General features: G+C 36.4%; 1 protein-coding gene across 1 annotated transcript in view; it reads right to left on the bottom strand.

Annotated features, from left to right (window-relative positions):
• LOC101172912 (glutamate receptor ionotropic, NMDA 2D) overlaps positions 1-16,606 on the bottom strand; it is a 244,735-nt gene that overhangs the window by 59,739 nt on the left and 168,390 nt on the right. The window contains exons 7-8 of the mRNA XM_011480970.3: positions 7,404-7,518; positions 1,456-1,661 (exon numbers count right to left, since the gene is read on the bottom strand). Coding sequence (XP_011479272.2) covers positions 1,456-1,661; positions 7,404-7,518 — 321 coding nt within the window. The remainder of the gene's footprint in view (positions 1-1,455; positions 1,662-7,403; positions 7,519-16,606) is intronic.

Below are 16,606 nucleotides of genomic sequence, written 5' to 3'. Positions count from 1 at the left end.
TTTGTGAAACTGAAATTTAAATATTAATCAAATCATGCATTTTCATTTAGCAAAGATGTTGCCATCAAGTTATCTTATTCCTCAAGTGAAATTTGCTGAAAATTGAAGCTCAGCTGTCTGTAAATTTAACATTTATTATCAAATCAAAGGGCAAAACCAAGAAATTCAAATAAACCATAGCTTTTTTCAGAAGAAATATGACAAAGTTTGAGCACCCTCTGAACTGTGTAATGACTTTTTAAAAAGAATAGTTCACAACTTATTGAATATACAAAAATTCTAGGACTTATGTCTTTGAGTTTAATTAGATCAGACAGAGGAACAACATCAACATGCAGAAACCTAGAAGAACCTGAAGTCTTCTAAAACATCATCCTCATTAAACCAAATATATTAGGGGTGTAACACCTTAAAGATGTTTTATTTGCTGAAGGAGCAAACACACAAACGCAACCACTTTGTGTGATGTGAATCATATACATAAAGACTGAGACAGCTGATTGTAAAAGGTGATGATTAAACTATAGCTTCACATTGGATTTGCAAAATGATAAGTAACTGTGGTGATCATTTTAACACATCATTACCTGGCAGCTGCTCTGTAATTAACGGGGAGACTTTCTACAAGATGTCAGCTCGTGGTTATGGCTCAGTCTCTCATTAAGTATCACGGTGAGTTTGTTTCAAAAACTCTTTTGATATTCTTTAAAAGTCTTTTAAAACGCTGTGGTGTTTGTGCTTTGATAAAACAAAAAACACGCCTCCGAATTTTCCGCTTTCTCTCATCATTGATCAGTACTTGGTAAAAAATCCAGTTTGGAAAAATAAAACCAGCCTCTGATGTGAAATGTTTCAAGTGTTTATTCAAACTGAAAGATAGAAAGAAAAACAGGACAACTCGATATCTGTTTGTGTCTAAAGGCAGATTTTGAAAGTGTTTGGATAAAACACAGCTCTGCTGCACCTACATTAATTTTAATGTTTTGTTTTGTTTTTTTTTTCCTCTTTGAAACATATAAATCTCCTGATCATTCTTTCCAGTGAGTTATCCATGATGAGCAAAGTAAGTATAAAACTGTGCAATGTATTTTATTTTTTAGGGGTATGCCAGGCCACTTTAGAGAAGCCATGATGAATCACTGTGGTAGTAAAACTTTATTAGTAACATCTTATGAAGACGGATGAGAGTTATGTTCGTGTCAAATATGGATAAACAGATTGTTTACTTGTGTGTGCCTCATTAAGAATTTGACCATAATTATGATTTAATAAACTTACAGGAAATGTTTTTTTTTTTTCCTTTTGTAAAATAAACTAGGAGTGTCTCTTACAAAGCTGCCCTGATGTTGTTTTTTTAGAAATCCCTAAACTCTTACAATGGGATTCAGGGTTTCTTTTGGACTTCTCATTGCAGTGAGACATGAGCTAACAGCAAAACAGGGTGGTGTGTATTACCTGGAGTTTATTGGCATCCTGCAGGGCACAGAGTCCCGGATGCAGGAGCTTGTGCCGGGGTCAGCGGGCTCCACGATGACAAAAGGCCTCTCTTCTAAAGTGACCACGCGGAGGTGCTGCGAGTCGTCCAGGGGCTTCAAAAAAGATCCGTAACGAGACCATGGATGGTAACGCAGACGCAGGTGTCCGTTCTCCCACCAGCCAACCTAGAAAATCAAAGAGATTAATTATTTTGGACAGCTTTTTTCCAAACTGTTTCCATAGGACCAAAATGTAAAAGTATTTCCCTAAATAAAGAGATTAGTAAATAAATATAAATAAATAAAAACTCAATAAAAACAATTATTAACGTCTTCATGCCTCAATTTATTTCCAATTATATAAAAAAAAAAAATCGTAACTGCTTCTTTTATTCAAGATGGAGTCGTGGATTAAATGGTACATTTTGTATTAGCGACAAAAGACGTGAATGGCGTTAAATGTATATATATTAATAGCATAGACAAATATTATTTTATGGGTGTACTTGTACTTTCACAAGTATACTTATTTACATAGGCCTAGTTTAATTTTTACATTTCTTGAACTGTATAAAATGACCAGTTTCTCTGTGTTTTAGCAGGTTAATTTAAATACCATATTTTGATGCACTATTTTACCTCACCCTGGCTAGTATTAACTGCAAGAAAATTATTTTAATGGCCATACAAAGGAGCACTGTAACTCTACTATACATACACCTCCTTTAGATAAACTGTTTTGCACAGGGGCCTGTAGAGGAGAAAGCTAGGAATCCAACCAACAACTTCAAAGTAATTCATTGTCATTCAGTTTATTTATTGTCAATTGACTTCTGATTTTTAGTGTCAACAAGAAAATTCAGAAAGAAACAAAACAGCATGCAGGAATAATAATAATAATTGCTATAATTAAATGAACTCCAAATAAGTGAAGATGCTTACAGTACATATAAGAATTTTGTGGTATAAATTCTCTATTTATGGGATTGCAGAGGAAAACAGGAGAAACCAGCAAACTGTCCGCCTCAGTTGTTTTGGACCAAAGTTGGATGTTCCTTCACTGGATCTTCAGTAACCCTGATGAGAATGCTTCTGGATTTTTTTTTAGTCTTCAAAGGTTTCGATGTTGTGTCATTCAGATGGAAAATTCACATCATGCTTCTTGTTCAGAGCAGATTTACTCTTCTATGAATAATGATCTATTTCTTAAGCTTTAATCTTTTAATAAAGGGAGAGGAGACGGTCCTGGTTGTTTCTCCTTTCACTCTTACCTTCATTTCTTTGCTTTCATTTTTGGTTTGACTCAGCTTTTCTTCTGCAGCATGATAACAGAAAGATCGGCCAACCTTTTGGGTGGTCTTCATAATTGGCTTTTTTGAGCTTTATTTTTAACCTCCAATCTTACAGAATATGAATGCTTTTAAATGCATGATGGAGACAAGGGGCTGCACACTGACACACACTGTACAATGAAAAGCTGCAGCCTTGCCAATAACAGTGAAAGAAAAGATAGTGAATCCTCTGTTGGTGGGTAACTCTGTTACCATGGAGCTCAAAAAAACCTTCACAGAGTGTTTCAAAAGCTGAATTGAATATTTTCTGATCTTTAAGACATAATAAACAGAAAAAAAAAAAATGTTCTTCCTGTGGATTTTTAAGCAGGACTTAAAAAAAATTGCGACAGCTACAAGAAATATGTAAAATGTAATTTTTGTCAAATTGGAGGTGAATTTTTGGGAGGTTTTCTCCTTCTTAAAACCAACGCATAGAGCGCTCAAACGAGAACTTTTTAAGGATTTAGTTTTGCTTTGATTTAGTTTGTTTCTTTGACTTTTCTTAGTAAAAATAATTGCTGTGGTTTCTGCTCAGCCTGCCTTTGGTCTCCTACATGCTGTTCCTCCAACAAGAATATCAAAGAAAATTTTTATTGTGTCATTGTGGTGGAGATGTGATTGGACAGGAGACCTTCTATTCTGAATTAATCTGAAAAAAAAAAATCATCAGTGCTCACACATAACCGATGTGAGAACCAGGAAACCACTTCAACGAAAGGTGTTTCAAAAAACTGAAGCAGCTGGATTTTCAACAGACTTTTTAGAACCAAGGCCACAGAGACATTTCTGTGGCTTTCAAGCTCCAGAAAAGTTAAAGGCTTTCCCACAAATGTAAAAGCAAAACCTGGAAGTGAAGAACGAGTCGACCAAGAACTGAAGAAAGCCTCCTCCAGAAGGTCATAAAAGGAGCAAAACAACATGAAAAAAGGAGTAGGGCTCATCCAACTCAGTTTAATTCCGTGTTTATGATTCAATGAGGAGAAAAAGACTTTTGGACAAAAATGGATCATGGCTCATCTCACTTTTAACAAAAACCTCTGGATCAGACAAATGTTGTACATCTGCATCATTAATAATGTTTGTGTCTGCTTCTTCTGAGCAGCAGAATTAAAGTCAACATAATTATAGGTTTATGACCGAATCATTCTGAAGAAGTTGTAAAACTTTTACAGCAGCTTCAAACTCTCCTAAAAACAGGCCTGAAGTCTGTATTTCGAGCCTCCAGCTCGGCTGGCGTATTGATTAGAAACAAGCAGCTGGCTATCTTTTTTATCTGTTCATTGACCCTATTCATGCTCCCTTGTTTAAGCCTGAACTTGTAAAAAAATAAATTGAACAAGAGTTGATGCTTTGTAGCATCACATAAACCCTAAAGTGATGCTTTTACAGAAAGAGAGCAGCAGAAGCAGTTTTTCATTTTTTATTTTCAATCTATTTTCATGAAAGCAACGCATGAAGGAAGATTATAAGTCCTTTAAACACCGTCATGGGTTATGGAAGTGTCCTCACACATTTGTCACATTGCAGCTAAGTGCAGTTACATTTGCAGTTTAATTAACTACAAGGTTTTTTATTCTGTAGAAATACAGTAAAAAAACAAAAAACACCTTGAGACATTTTCTTTTCTTTTCAGGGTGAGTGAAGTTTTCTGATACATTTGAGCTCTTATGCTGACAAATATAAATCTATAAATCTTCTTGCCTCAAAAATCAAAAGGATCACACTTTCCTTAAGTTTTTATTAAGAAACAGATACAATAATAACAGGACTGTACCACACAATGATTTCTTCTCACAGTTGGCACTGTGAGAAGAAATCCAGTTTAAACGTCTCTATTTGCATTCTTTTCCACTGAGAAGATTATTTTCTATTTTCTTGTTTTGTTCTTAAACTGCTTCGTCTAAGGGTGACATTTCTACCCCCATGTGTTAAGAAATATATTTGGTAAAAAGTGTGCATCCGAGTATTTACAGCAACAAAAACACCTGCAATGTGAGGTTCTTTCTTTGGCATAGAATGAGAAGTGAATTGTGGGTACCACTTCCTATTGTTTCTGGAAGAGCTGTGTATAAAACCAGAGTTAGGGTTTGCTCTACAGCACTAAGATTTAATCCTATGTTATCCCATTTGACACAAACAAGGATGTGCCCAAAGTTGCAGTTTTACAAGAAGCTACTGTAGGCTGGTGTAAGAAGTGAGCAATCTGCTACAGTAAAAAGGTCAAGTTTTGCACCATCTTTGACAGACTTTTCCCTTAAATACCAGATATTTTTTCACAATTTACTGGGGACAGATTTACTCCCTCAGCTTTACAAATCCTGCACTCTTGTTGACTCTTGTTGATTTTGTTGCCTCTGTAATTTAAAATAAAAGAAAAAAAAGATAAAGTCATTTTTAAATAACAAACATCCTTAAGTCCTTGATATAATTTAAAACTAGCCCACTGTTTAAAGTAAAGAAAGCAAGTTAGTGTACCTTACTTTGCTAGTTTCATTGTAAGTACTGTAACCTATAAACGGTGAGTTTGTTTGCATCCCAGTGGTGTCGAGGAATTCTTTGGGAGTAAAGACACAATGAGAAACGGTTAAATATATCTCACAAATCTATGAGGGTTTACAAAAACAAATGCCCTTATTCATCAAGCAGTAAAAAATGCAGAGCTTGTTCCTGGAGGTGCAGCACATTCATTTAAATTATCAACATTAGTGATTTTTTTCCTCATCTAATTTTAGCTTTTCTGCAAGATGAAGCTTTGCCATGTGAAAAAACAAGCAATTCAGCTAAAACACAGCATACCCCAACTTTTATTTTGACTAATACACTACAACATCTTCTCAAACACAGGTCTACCTATTGAGGTTTCCCTTCATCAACAAAATTTTCGTGTGCATCACATCAGTGCATGAGGAGACTAAACATGACCTCTGACCGTGAGAAAAATGTCATCTTATGACAAAATGTGAACTTGAAGATTGCACTTATCTACTTGAATCTGTCCATAAAACTGCTCAATTTTTCAAGTCTGCTAAAAATTCTCACTCTTTTCAAACTGTCTTTTTAGGTTGGCTACCAACATGGTGGTATTATGAAAAACAAACTCTTAAAACCTTTGTCGCTTGTAAAATTAGCAGTAAATGGCGAACCATGTGAGCGGATCCCAATCTGAATGTTGCCAAATGTAATTTTATTTCATCAAGCTGTAAGTGTGGGTGTGGCGAGCTTCAATATAGTTTCTAAGGAAACTACAAAAAATTATTTTGGAATGAACTCACCAAAAACTGGTCAAAATCCCAGCCATCGCCAAATAGTTACAAAGAAGTGCATCATATTTCTGTAATTCAAAATGTGATTTTGCTTTTAACATTAGGTAAGAATACATTTTTCTTTCTCATTAAAAGCTAAAAACAATTTGTGTCTTTTAAAGATGAACACCAGTATATTTTATTAGTATAATTTATTTATTTATTTTCAATTCCTTAAACTGTGTGTGAATATGTATTTAAAGAACTAAGACAATTTGTTTTAAATGTTCAACACAAGACTCCTAAAAAAGTGTGAATAAATAAAAAAATAAAGCTACAATCAGATCAAAATTAAAAGAAAAAAAATTGTAAGAATCCTCTCATTAGATCCTTATGTGATCATGAGGAAAACACATTTCTTGTTATTTGTGAAGTCAAGCAGTGTCTCATTGGAGAGGTAAATGGGTTTTAGCATAAATCCTTTCAATTTTGATGTCAACTCCAGTACATATTAATGAGGCTGCACCAAAAAAAGGTTTCTTCAATGACTAGAAAATATTTATTCCCAACCCAAAATAAATCCAGATCTTTAGATTCTTCAGAGAAAGTTGTGTCATGACCTTCCTTTGCAGAAATCACAATGAAAACTCAAAGCTGCTTTTTACCTACTTTACTATGTTCCACTGAAAAGCTAGGTATCAACCGTATCTGATAAAAAAAACGGAGTTAGTTTTTCTTTAAGCTGCTTTTAAATCTCTTCATGAGGGTTCATCCAAATCTTTCCTAACAGAGTTTGTCCAGAACAATCAGCTTGAACGGAAAGAGGAAAGTACGGCAGCTCACATACTTTAAAACCTTCTTCCAGACGAGTCTTTTTTTATGACTTTTTTCCTTCAAAGGTTGACTTTCATTTTTGGGTTATCATTGTAAACACACAGAGTCTTTAAAGGTCAGCAGCAAATGGATCAGAGGGAGCTTCAACAGAAAGACCTGCTTGTTTTCCTTTTCCTTCATCGGGTTGAAGGAAGTCTTTTGGAATTGAAATTAACCAGAGGGCAGACCCCAGACTTGGAGCTATTACTGTACATCTGCCACACATGGTCTCCGACGGCGCGGGTATTGTACTGCAAGTCAGCCCCAGAGAAGGAGTCTGGCAAACTCAGGCGAGTGGTAAGAGAAGGAGAGGAGCACGCACAGGGAAGCCTAATGAGACAGACTCAGGCTGTGAGACTGCAGAGAGGTGAAGCTGGAAGCCACCAGTTAGCATGTTTGATGGAGTGTGAAATTGTGGTTAGTGTATGTAGTTGTTGTGTTATGATAATTAGTGTCAGTCTGTCCTGTTGTGCACTGACCTCCTCCCAGCCTCTGCCATTGGTGTAGGAGATGACATCGATCAGCGGGTTGGACAAGTATCCGTCACTGTTGAAGGAATAGTCCCGCCCACCGATGGAGATGTTAGTGAAGTACCTGTGACACAAGCAGGACAGGTGAGATAGATACAAGCTTGGACTCAGAGAAGCACGGGAAATATAGGGGAAACTGCTGTCAAAGTTAAGCTTGATTTTAATGAGAAGAAATATCAAAAAATGGGTACATTTATAGACATCAGTTTTTACAATGAATTTTGTGTGTTTATTAAAAAGGGGCTGCTGCTCGATAATATCCATAAATGTTAGATTGTGCTGTCTGCAAAAAATGTGACAGCTAAAGAACTCCATCAGAAAAGTAACAGAGAATTGGAAAATGCATCTGAGTAAATAGGATTGAAAAATAAATCTAACAGATTAAAACAGCTAAAAAGAACTCCAAACAAGCTAACTTAATTGTACAGCACAAAAACAAGTAAGAAAGACGTGCTGAGCGTTACAGCTGAAGCCAGTAAAAACATTCCAAACCACGTTAAATGGAAATGAAAGAAAGTGGAACTAAACATAAACATTAACATTCATCAAGTGATTTATTCATTTCCTAAACCCGTTTTTTCCCTTTCGGGGTCACGGGGCAGCCGGAGCCGATCCCGGCCACTCATGGCCGAAGGCAGGGGACATCCTGGACAGGTCGCCAGTCAGTAGCAGGGTTAAATGTTAAGAATAAAAACTTTTTTCAAACGAGGTTAATAACAGGGGTGTCTCCACTTTTGTTCTCTAAAACCAAAAAACTTGCACAAAATAGGAAACAAGGGATCTTTCATCTCTGTTTTAAGCATTGCCAATAAATAAAAAGGAGGAAAACAGAAAATAGCCTATTTTATTTCAGGTGAATTAATTAAAGATGGGCTTAAAGAGCTCAATTTTTTTATGAGAGAAAAAATAATAATTATTTTGATAAAATGAAACAAAGGAACAAAAAGAGACAACGTTTTCTGATTTTAAAGTTTTATTTTTGTGACAGCAGTGGGAGTTCTACGCAGAGGAAAAATCCCTAGTTAAAGGCAAACACATTTTTGATTCATTTTTTACTAAAAGAGACCAATGAGAAGCAGATGGTGCGAGAGAGAAAGTGAGAGCTTTTACTTTGATCTTTTATCAAAAAAAAAAAAAATAACTGAAGCACCTGGATGAAAAAAGAGATCAAAACATATGAAACCATGTGTGAAACCAAGCCAAAAATTCAAAACTGCCTTTTTACGTTTAGAACCTTGCTAAAGAAATTATTTAAAAAAAAAAAGCATGATGTTGTCGCTCTGATCATTTAGACCTTTATGAATTCTATAAGAAACTTTTTATTCTAAACAAAGTTTTATTTTTATTAGTTTTTTACTTGTCCTGTGCAATAGCTAAGCAAACAGATGAGAGCAGAATGCCACTTGCGTTGGACATATTTTACTGTAACATGGGTTTATGTTGTAACCTGTGCCAGAGTGAGGTTTTCATGTCCTTTTGGGGTGGATGATGGAATGTAAAAAGAAGGAAGGAGAGTGCCCAGTCATCCCCACATCAAGGCCCCCGCCGAAACAGCAGTGGTAGCCAGAACCCCCAACAGTATAGCAGATAGAGAAAAACCGCCGGCCGGACAATCAAATCCGCCAACCAGGCAAGGGCTAGCAGGGAGCAGGGAGGCACAGGGGGACAGAGAGTTCAAGCTCCAGTCCGTCCAGAACAATAGCCCCCCCCGCAGCACCGAACCCGGGCCCCCAGCCCAGGAGAGTACCCTCTGCCTCAGACAAGCAGCCCACCACCACCCGGGAGTTCTGAGCATCCCCCCACCCCAAAACAAGGCATAAGCCAGGGCCCCCCAACAGAGACCTTAAAATAGCTGAAAACCTGGGTGCATTGTACAAATCCCGAGGCTTGTCATCATCACTAAGACATGGCTAAGAAATTCAACTCTTTATTCTGAGCTACACATCTCAGGATATAATTTGTTTATACAAGACAGATCCTCAAAGGGCGAGGGCGTAGATATTTATTTTAAAGAACATTATCAAAGCCAGTCCCTAAGCAATTTGATCTGCTTTTTATTTCAAACAATTATCCATTATCTGTGGCTGGATGTTACTGTCCACCATCAACTCCTGCCAGCACCTTAGAAACATTAAGCTCTATATCTTTTCCCTTTCTGCAGATCAGATATTGTCTCATTAGGTGACCTAAACTGGGATATGGTAAATGTACCTAAGAAAGTACACTTACAACTCACTAAATCTTAATCAAACAATCAAACAACTCCAAAAAATCCCCAAAAGGCAACACTTAATGACAAATTTCTTACAACATCCCCTCATTTGTAATTTTTTATTTTATAATTTCTTTCTAACTTGTCCTGTCCAACAACTGAGCAAACATAAAGGAGCTGAAGGCCTCTTGTGCTGGACAGATTTTAGTGTTACAACAGGGGGTTGTGAATCTTCTGATTCACAAGGTGTATATTTAAATCTGTCTTTTGAAACCGCTGAAATACCACAGTCATGGAAAACAGCGGTTGTACACAACTACCCCTTGCTGCAGCAAGGGGTAGTTGTGTACAACAAAGTGGAATGCTGAAACGCAGAGGAATGTGAACACGCTGTGGAATGTTAACCCCGCCCATGCTGAGCCCGTCTTCTTCTTTGGTTTTACAAGTTTCCATGTGCAATATTGCCACCTACCGGTTTTTAAGGAGTTTTTCCTTACCATGATGGGGGGGTCTAAGGGCAGGAATATCAGTTTAGTTTAGTCTGTTTTGTTAAAGTTTAGTATTATCCTAATGCGTTCTTTGTATTCATGATCCCTTTTTCATTGTATGTTTACCTTACAATTACCGGTATGAAGCCCATTGAGACGTCTATAGTTCGAATTTGCGCTAAATAAAAAAAAAATATTTAATTAAATTAGAGAATTTATACATCGATTGCTGTCTTCTTATGCCTTTTACAAGTTTCCATGTGCATGTATTAGGGAGTTAATAAATTTTGTCTGGCCTCACGGACTCAAAAAAATAACTCATTGGATGAACTCAATTTAATTGTGGGCAGGATTTCCATCCAATAAATATGAGTAACCCCCCCTCAAAGGAAATTCTTCCATGTAACGAAATATAATTGAGTTAGTCGAACTCAATTTTATCAAGAAAGGCAAGGGGAAAAAAACACACAACAGCAGTCTGAAGCAAGCCTCAAACTCAGAACCTCTGCATGTTAAACCAGCTAGCTAGTCCACTGAGCTAACCCTTTTATGACAACATAAAGCCGCCGGTATAAACAAATAGATTCATTATTTACATAAATGCCGTGTATCGTCTTATTGGGAGAAGCCGAGTTGAAAAGATTTCATGCCACAGTTCGTTTTTTACGTGGAAAATACGAACAAAAGTTTTCACTTTTGAAAAGTCAAAGGATTTGAAGGACCAAAAGTCATACCAGGCATTAAAATGTTAGAGTTGAACATTTTAATAGTTGAATGGTTAAAATAGGTGAAAAATTGTAGCCGTAAGACGGCAAATAGAATAAATAAAGAGAAACAGGAAAACAGCATTCAACAGCATGCCCCTTACTTGAACTCAATTATTTTGGATTACCGGAGTTATAGGGGAAACTATTAATACATTTTGTGTTAGGTCAATTAAATGCAGATACATTCTTTTAAAATAAATATTTTTAAATAAAACAAACAGAATTTTATTGTGTTACAGGAAAGAGGGGCTTGAATCATTTTTTTGAGTGATAAAAAAAACATTGCACCATTCAAATTTTCCTCCCCTCTGTTCTCTTTCTTCCTCATACAATTACCAATGACACAAAATGTGCTCCACTGATTCTTCCCCTTTCCTGCAATCACAAATGCACTGACGAAGGTGAATCAAATGCACGGGCTCAACGTGGGCGGGGTTAACATTCCACAGCAGACGGGCTCAATGTGGGCGGGGTTAACATTCCACAGCGTGTTCACATTCTTCAGCGTTCCAGCATTTCACTATGTTGAGCAACTCTGCAGGCTGCAGCCAGGATTTACTCGTTGTACATCCAATTTTTAAGGGTGGAGATCAGTCTGACCTTAATTGTTAACAGCCCATCTCAATTTTACCATGTATATCCAATATAATAAAGTCTGAATAAACAACACACACATTTTTGTTATAATATATATATATATATATATATATATATATATATATATATATATATATATATATATATATATATATATATATATATAAATCCTGTGCAGCAGTATTTATAGATCTGGCCAAATCATTAAATACGGTAGATCATGCTATTCTGTTAAATAAACTGGCAGACATTGGTGTTTATAATAACTCACTTGGCTGGTTGAATAACTAGCTTTAAGACAGATCACAGTATCTAAAATCAGACCTTTTAACGTCACAATCTCTCCCTATTTCCTGCAGAGTGCCACAGGGATCTATCCTCAGGCATACACTGTTCTCACTCTATATAAACCAGTTATCTGTAGCAACACGTGGGTCATCCATTCATTTTTACGCAGATGACACAATTCTTTATACGTAAGGCCCACCCCACAAGGCAGTAGCAGGATCACTCAAGAGAGTTTTGACTCAATTCAGGAATCTTTGTCTTCCTTAAGGCTCATTTTAAACATAAACAAAACCAAAGTCATGTGGTTTAAAAAAAAATAAAAAAAATAAAAAGCAATTTCTAATCTTGTACATTTCCAAACATTACCACCTCAGATGGGACTATTATTTCACAAGTTCTACAATACAAATACCTGGGCATCTGGCTGGATATTCTCACACCACATTAGAAGGTTACAATCAAAAAATAAGTCTAAACTTGGCTTTTTTTTATGGCATGCACACATCCATCATTTTTTCTGCTACAAAGACCTAGGTCCAAATGACCATCCTACTGATGCATGACTACGGTGATATCATATATGGATCAGCCCCTAAATCTTCACTTTAGAAACTGGATGTTATGTATCACTCCACTTTGCATTTCATAAAAAAATGCCTCCCTTTGCACTCATCGCTGTTGTTTGTACTCCACAATAAACTGGTTATCTTTACAAATAAAAAACAAAACAAAAACACTGGTCTCTGTTTATCTATAAATGTTTAATAGGTCTGTCTCCACCCGATCTTTGCCATTTGCTAACTTCTCTGACTCGCTATGATACACGCTCGGCCCAGTGTATAATGGGCAATGTTCCTAAAATAAAATCAAAATATCTACTGGAATGACCTTCAAAAACCTGATATCATTATCAGGTTTAAAAAAAAAAAATATTTAATGTACTGACTGAATCCTGCACATGCTTTTACTAAAAATTTATTTAACCTATGTATGTTTTCCAGAACTATTTTTGACTTAACAGTTTTCTTGATGTAAAGTATTGAATATAAATGTACTGTGATGTGCTTTTATCTAGCTTTGTATTGCTGCACTTTCCAGGTTCTTATTGTGAATAAGAACATGTTCTTTATAGCTTACCTGGTTAGATAAAGGTTAAATAAAAAATTAATAAATAAAACACAGACAAAATTAGGAAGAAAAAAACCGTTTAGTTGGGAAAAGTAGGTACTTGATTAATGAACAACATATATATGTATATTTTTAACTGATGTAGTTAAGCTTTAGGCAGACATTCACTATGTCACTACATGAAAAGATGGAAGGAGAACTTTAAAGAGCTGAAGAAGAAGGCAGAAGTATGATATGGTGTGTATCAGTGAAAGCTAATTCGCTGTGGCAAACCCTGAATACAAATGCCAAAAGGTGATCAACAGAGTTTTCATTAGTATTGAAAGCCAAAACCCATGAGATCTGTTTCGAGGAAAGTTGCTTCTCTTATGGAAAAACCCAATAATATAGCACTATTTATGATAAAATTGCTTGGATTGAAATTTAAGCTTTTTAACTTTAATTTCTTATCTTAATGATCCTTCCTGTAATGTTTCATTTGATGATTTATTTAAATTACTCTGAATCGTCTTTTGTTTGTTTTTTTCATCTTTTGCCGTTTTATCCCTTTCGGAGTCATGGGGCTGCCAGAGCCTATCACGGCCACTTGTGGGCAAAGGCAGGGGACACCCTGGACAGTTCACCAGTCTGTCGCAGGGCACACAATCACACATACCCATTCACACCTAGGGACAATTTAGAGTTGCCAATTGACCTATGAAGCATGGTTTCGGACGGTGGGAGGAAACCTGAGTCCCCGGAGAAAACCCACGCATACACGGGGAGGCAAGAGCGCTAACCACTGCGCCACCGTGCAGCCCGTAAGTTTGAATCGTCTTTGTACATAAAATGTGCTATAGAAATCAATTTGCATTGCCTTGCCTAACAATACATCACACTCGCACAAAAATTCCTTTCTGGCATCAGGAGGCTCTTGTCATGAGCAATTCTCTACATAATAATATTATTGTTAGAAATCAATTTTACTTGAGTCGATTTTAGCTTTTAAACCGTAATTCACAATTATTCCAATAATTGAATCGCCCTTTCAAAACTTTCCTAACTTGGGCTTTTAAACAGCCTTCAGTGTGTGCAGAGATTCAAAAACACCGGATTTACCCAAGGAGGACAAAGTGTGACGTCTATTGGGCTTTCTTCTGCCCAGAGAGGTTCCTAACTGAGAGAAACGACTTCGAAATATCCTAGCGGCGGCCATGATAAGAACTTGTGTTTTCTAAATGCTTAGGAAAAGAATTTTACTGCATCCTTTATCTTCTCCAGCAGCACAGGATAGACTGCATCATCATTTACGTACAGAAAGACGATAACAGTACCAAAGTCCTACAAAGGCAGGGCTTTTGAAAAGTCTGTCAATCTTTGCCACACTCCCATTCATGTAAATAAAAATAGTGACAGAACCCTGGGAGCGAGCAGATCTGGTGACAACATCATTCAGCTTCTGTGTTAACCACTTTTATTGTTATTGAAGACCAGCCGCAGCCTATTCGAAATCGATGGGCTTGTCTCTCTCTTTTTAATTGAACTTCACATCTGATGGTCATATTCACTGACATAATTTCTAAAATCCTCATCACCTAAAAGTCCATAAAATGTTTAATTTAACATTTAAATTAACTTAAAGTGACTTAAACTATTTAAAACCAGAATTTGAGCCCACAAATGTCATAATAAAATTAAAAGTTCTTAAAAAATTGAACTGGACAAAATTTCTGGTTTGAAGATGTTTTGCCTCCCATCTGAGAGGCTTCTTCAGTTCGATCCGAATGGTGTTGAACTAGAGATATATATCCTCCTCGCTAGGGCAGTGATTTCAAAATAGGATTGTAAATGGATGAAAGGTTGTGTCTGAGTCAACCCCCTTTATATAATGAGAGATTTTTATTTTTACAAAGATGGCTTCCTTGATTCTTCTCTCAAACAAGCGATGTTCCCTGGAACAACTACTTTTTATTTTCATACAGCGAATTTGACGATTTTTTTAAAGTGAAAATCTAATCGTTATGAGCGTTCCACAATGAATATTTATGAATCCAATGCATTCTGAAGATGAAAATGTTGATTATTTATTAAATAAAGTACATTTAAACACATTTCTATCCACAAAAATTGTTCAAATGCAATGCATTGTGGTCTACATATGCCAATCTAGTGAGCATCAGTGCACACAGGATCTTATGGGAAATTTCTAAGGCTCTCAGTTTTGGAATTTAAGATTTAGACAGCCCTTCAAATTGGTGGATTAATTATATAGTACACAATGATGAGTAGTAAAAGTATTCAGACATGGCCTACTACACCCAAATTCCTTTATTACTCACTAACCCCTAAAGACCCACTCCGATCATCTTTTGATGTATTGCAAAAGCGTTTGCAGTGGTCTTTTAATTATGATTGTTAATTTTAGCCAAAATAAAAAAAAAAATAAGAATAAAAAAAGAAAATCTGAGTAATTCAGAGCTGCAGTATTAGAAATTTCCCTCTGATTTGTGGGCAGGACTACTGGTGAGGAGTGGCTGCAAACTGCAAGTTTACGCCCCCCCACAACCCTAATCTACCATTTCAGGTGCAGCAAAAATAAGCAATATTGGAGCTATTTAGCTGTACAGTTTTGAGTCAGATGCCTGCAAGTGGATACATCAGAATGGAGCGGAGCAGGGAGCTTGTTTTTATTGTTTTAACTACTACTTCGCGGTTATAAGCTTTTTCTATTGGTATTTTTTCACCCTGATTCTCGACAAATTGAATAAAGCAAATACTTAATACAACTTTGAGTTTATTTTCTTTATATACTTCCTTCATGATGAGAAAAATGCCACAAGAATATGTTAAAACACCAAAAACAGGTGTACCACAACATGTACCCCAGAGCAGATGTCAATGCTCCATGATCACATTTGCTGGACATAAATGCAGTGATTAATGGAGTGAATGGAAGCTGAAGGGCTTATGGTTACTTGATAAACTGCAGTTGGCGTCTGTTTCATTCTGAAGGATACATCAACTTGTAATAAGAATGCCTTCTGATTATAACTAAGCTTTTTGAAGTGGTAATGTATGCAAAAATCATGGACAATTTTCTTGAGGGACATGAAAAAGAGAATTTTCCCATAGAAACGATAAAAATCGTAGTTTTTGGATGATCTGAAATGCTAGTCATGCCATTATTTGTTGCAACTCTTTATATATGGGAGCTCCTTTAAAGGAGTAACTTGCTTCTTCTCCTGGGGGGAAACAAAAGTCATTTGTTTCCATTCCTGAAAAAGAAATAGGTTCAAACAAACAACAAAAAATCTTTTTCAGCTCGGTAAGCTTTCAGCAACAAACAAAAAGGTTATTATTGAACGTTTCATCAAAATCTTATTTGCAGAATTGAATAGTGAAAATGCTACAGGTTGAAGTTGACCTGTATTAGACCGGAGAGCAGAAATGCTTAGGTGAAGAAGTAAAACAGGAAGTTAGAGAGCGCCTCAATGGGAGATACGAATATTTTGTTACCAACACTGCAGCTGAGCCGAGCAGGAGTGGGATTTCATCAACGAATTCATGACTGGCACAGCTGTGCATCAAGCATTGGAGGACGGGTTCCCCATGGAACCAGAACCTGTTTTTATGTTTCCCAACTCAGGGAGCGATTGAGAGATGATGGGAGGATAGACATACAGTTGGAGACAT

The sequence above is a fragment of the Oryzias latipes genome, chromosome 11 (assembly GCF_002234675.1).
Source record: "Oryzias latipes chromosome 11, ASM223467v1".
NCBI lineage: Eukaryota > Metazoa > Chordata > Actinopteri > Beloniformes > Adrianichthyidae > Oryzias > Oryzias latipes.
The sequence above is the reverse complement of the archived record's forward strand: the minus strand, read 5'-3'. Positions and strand labels throughout refer to the sequence as shown.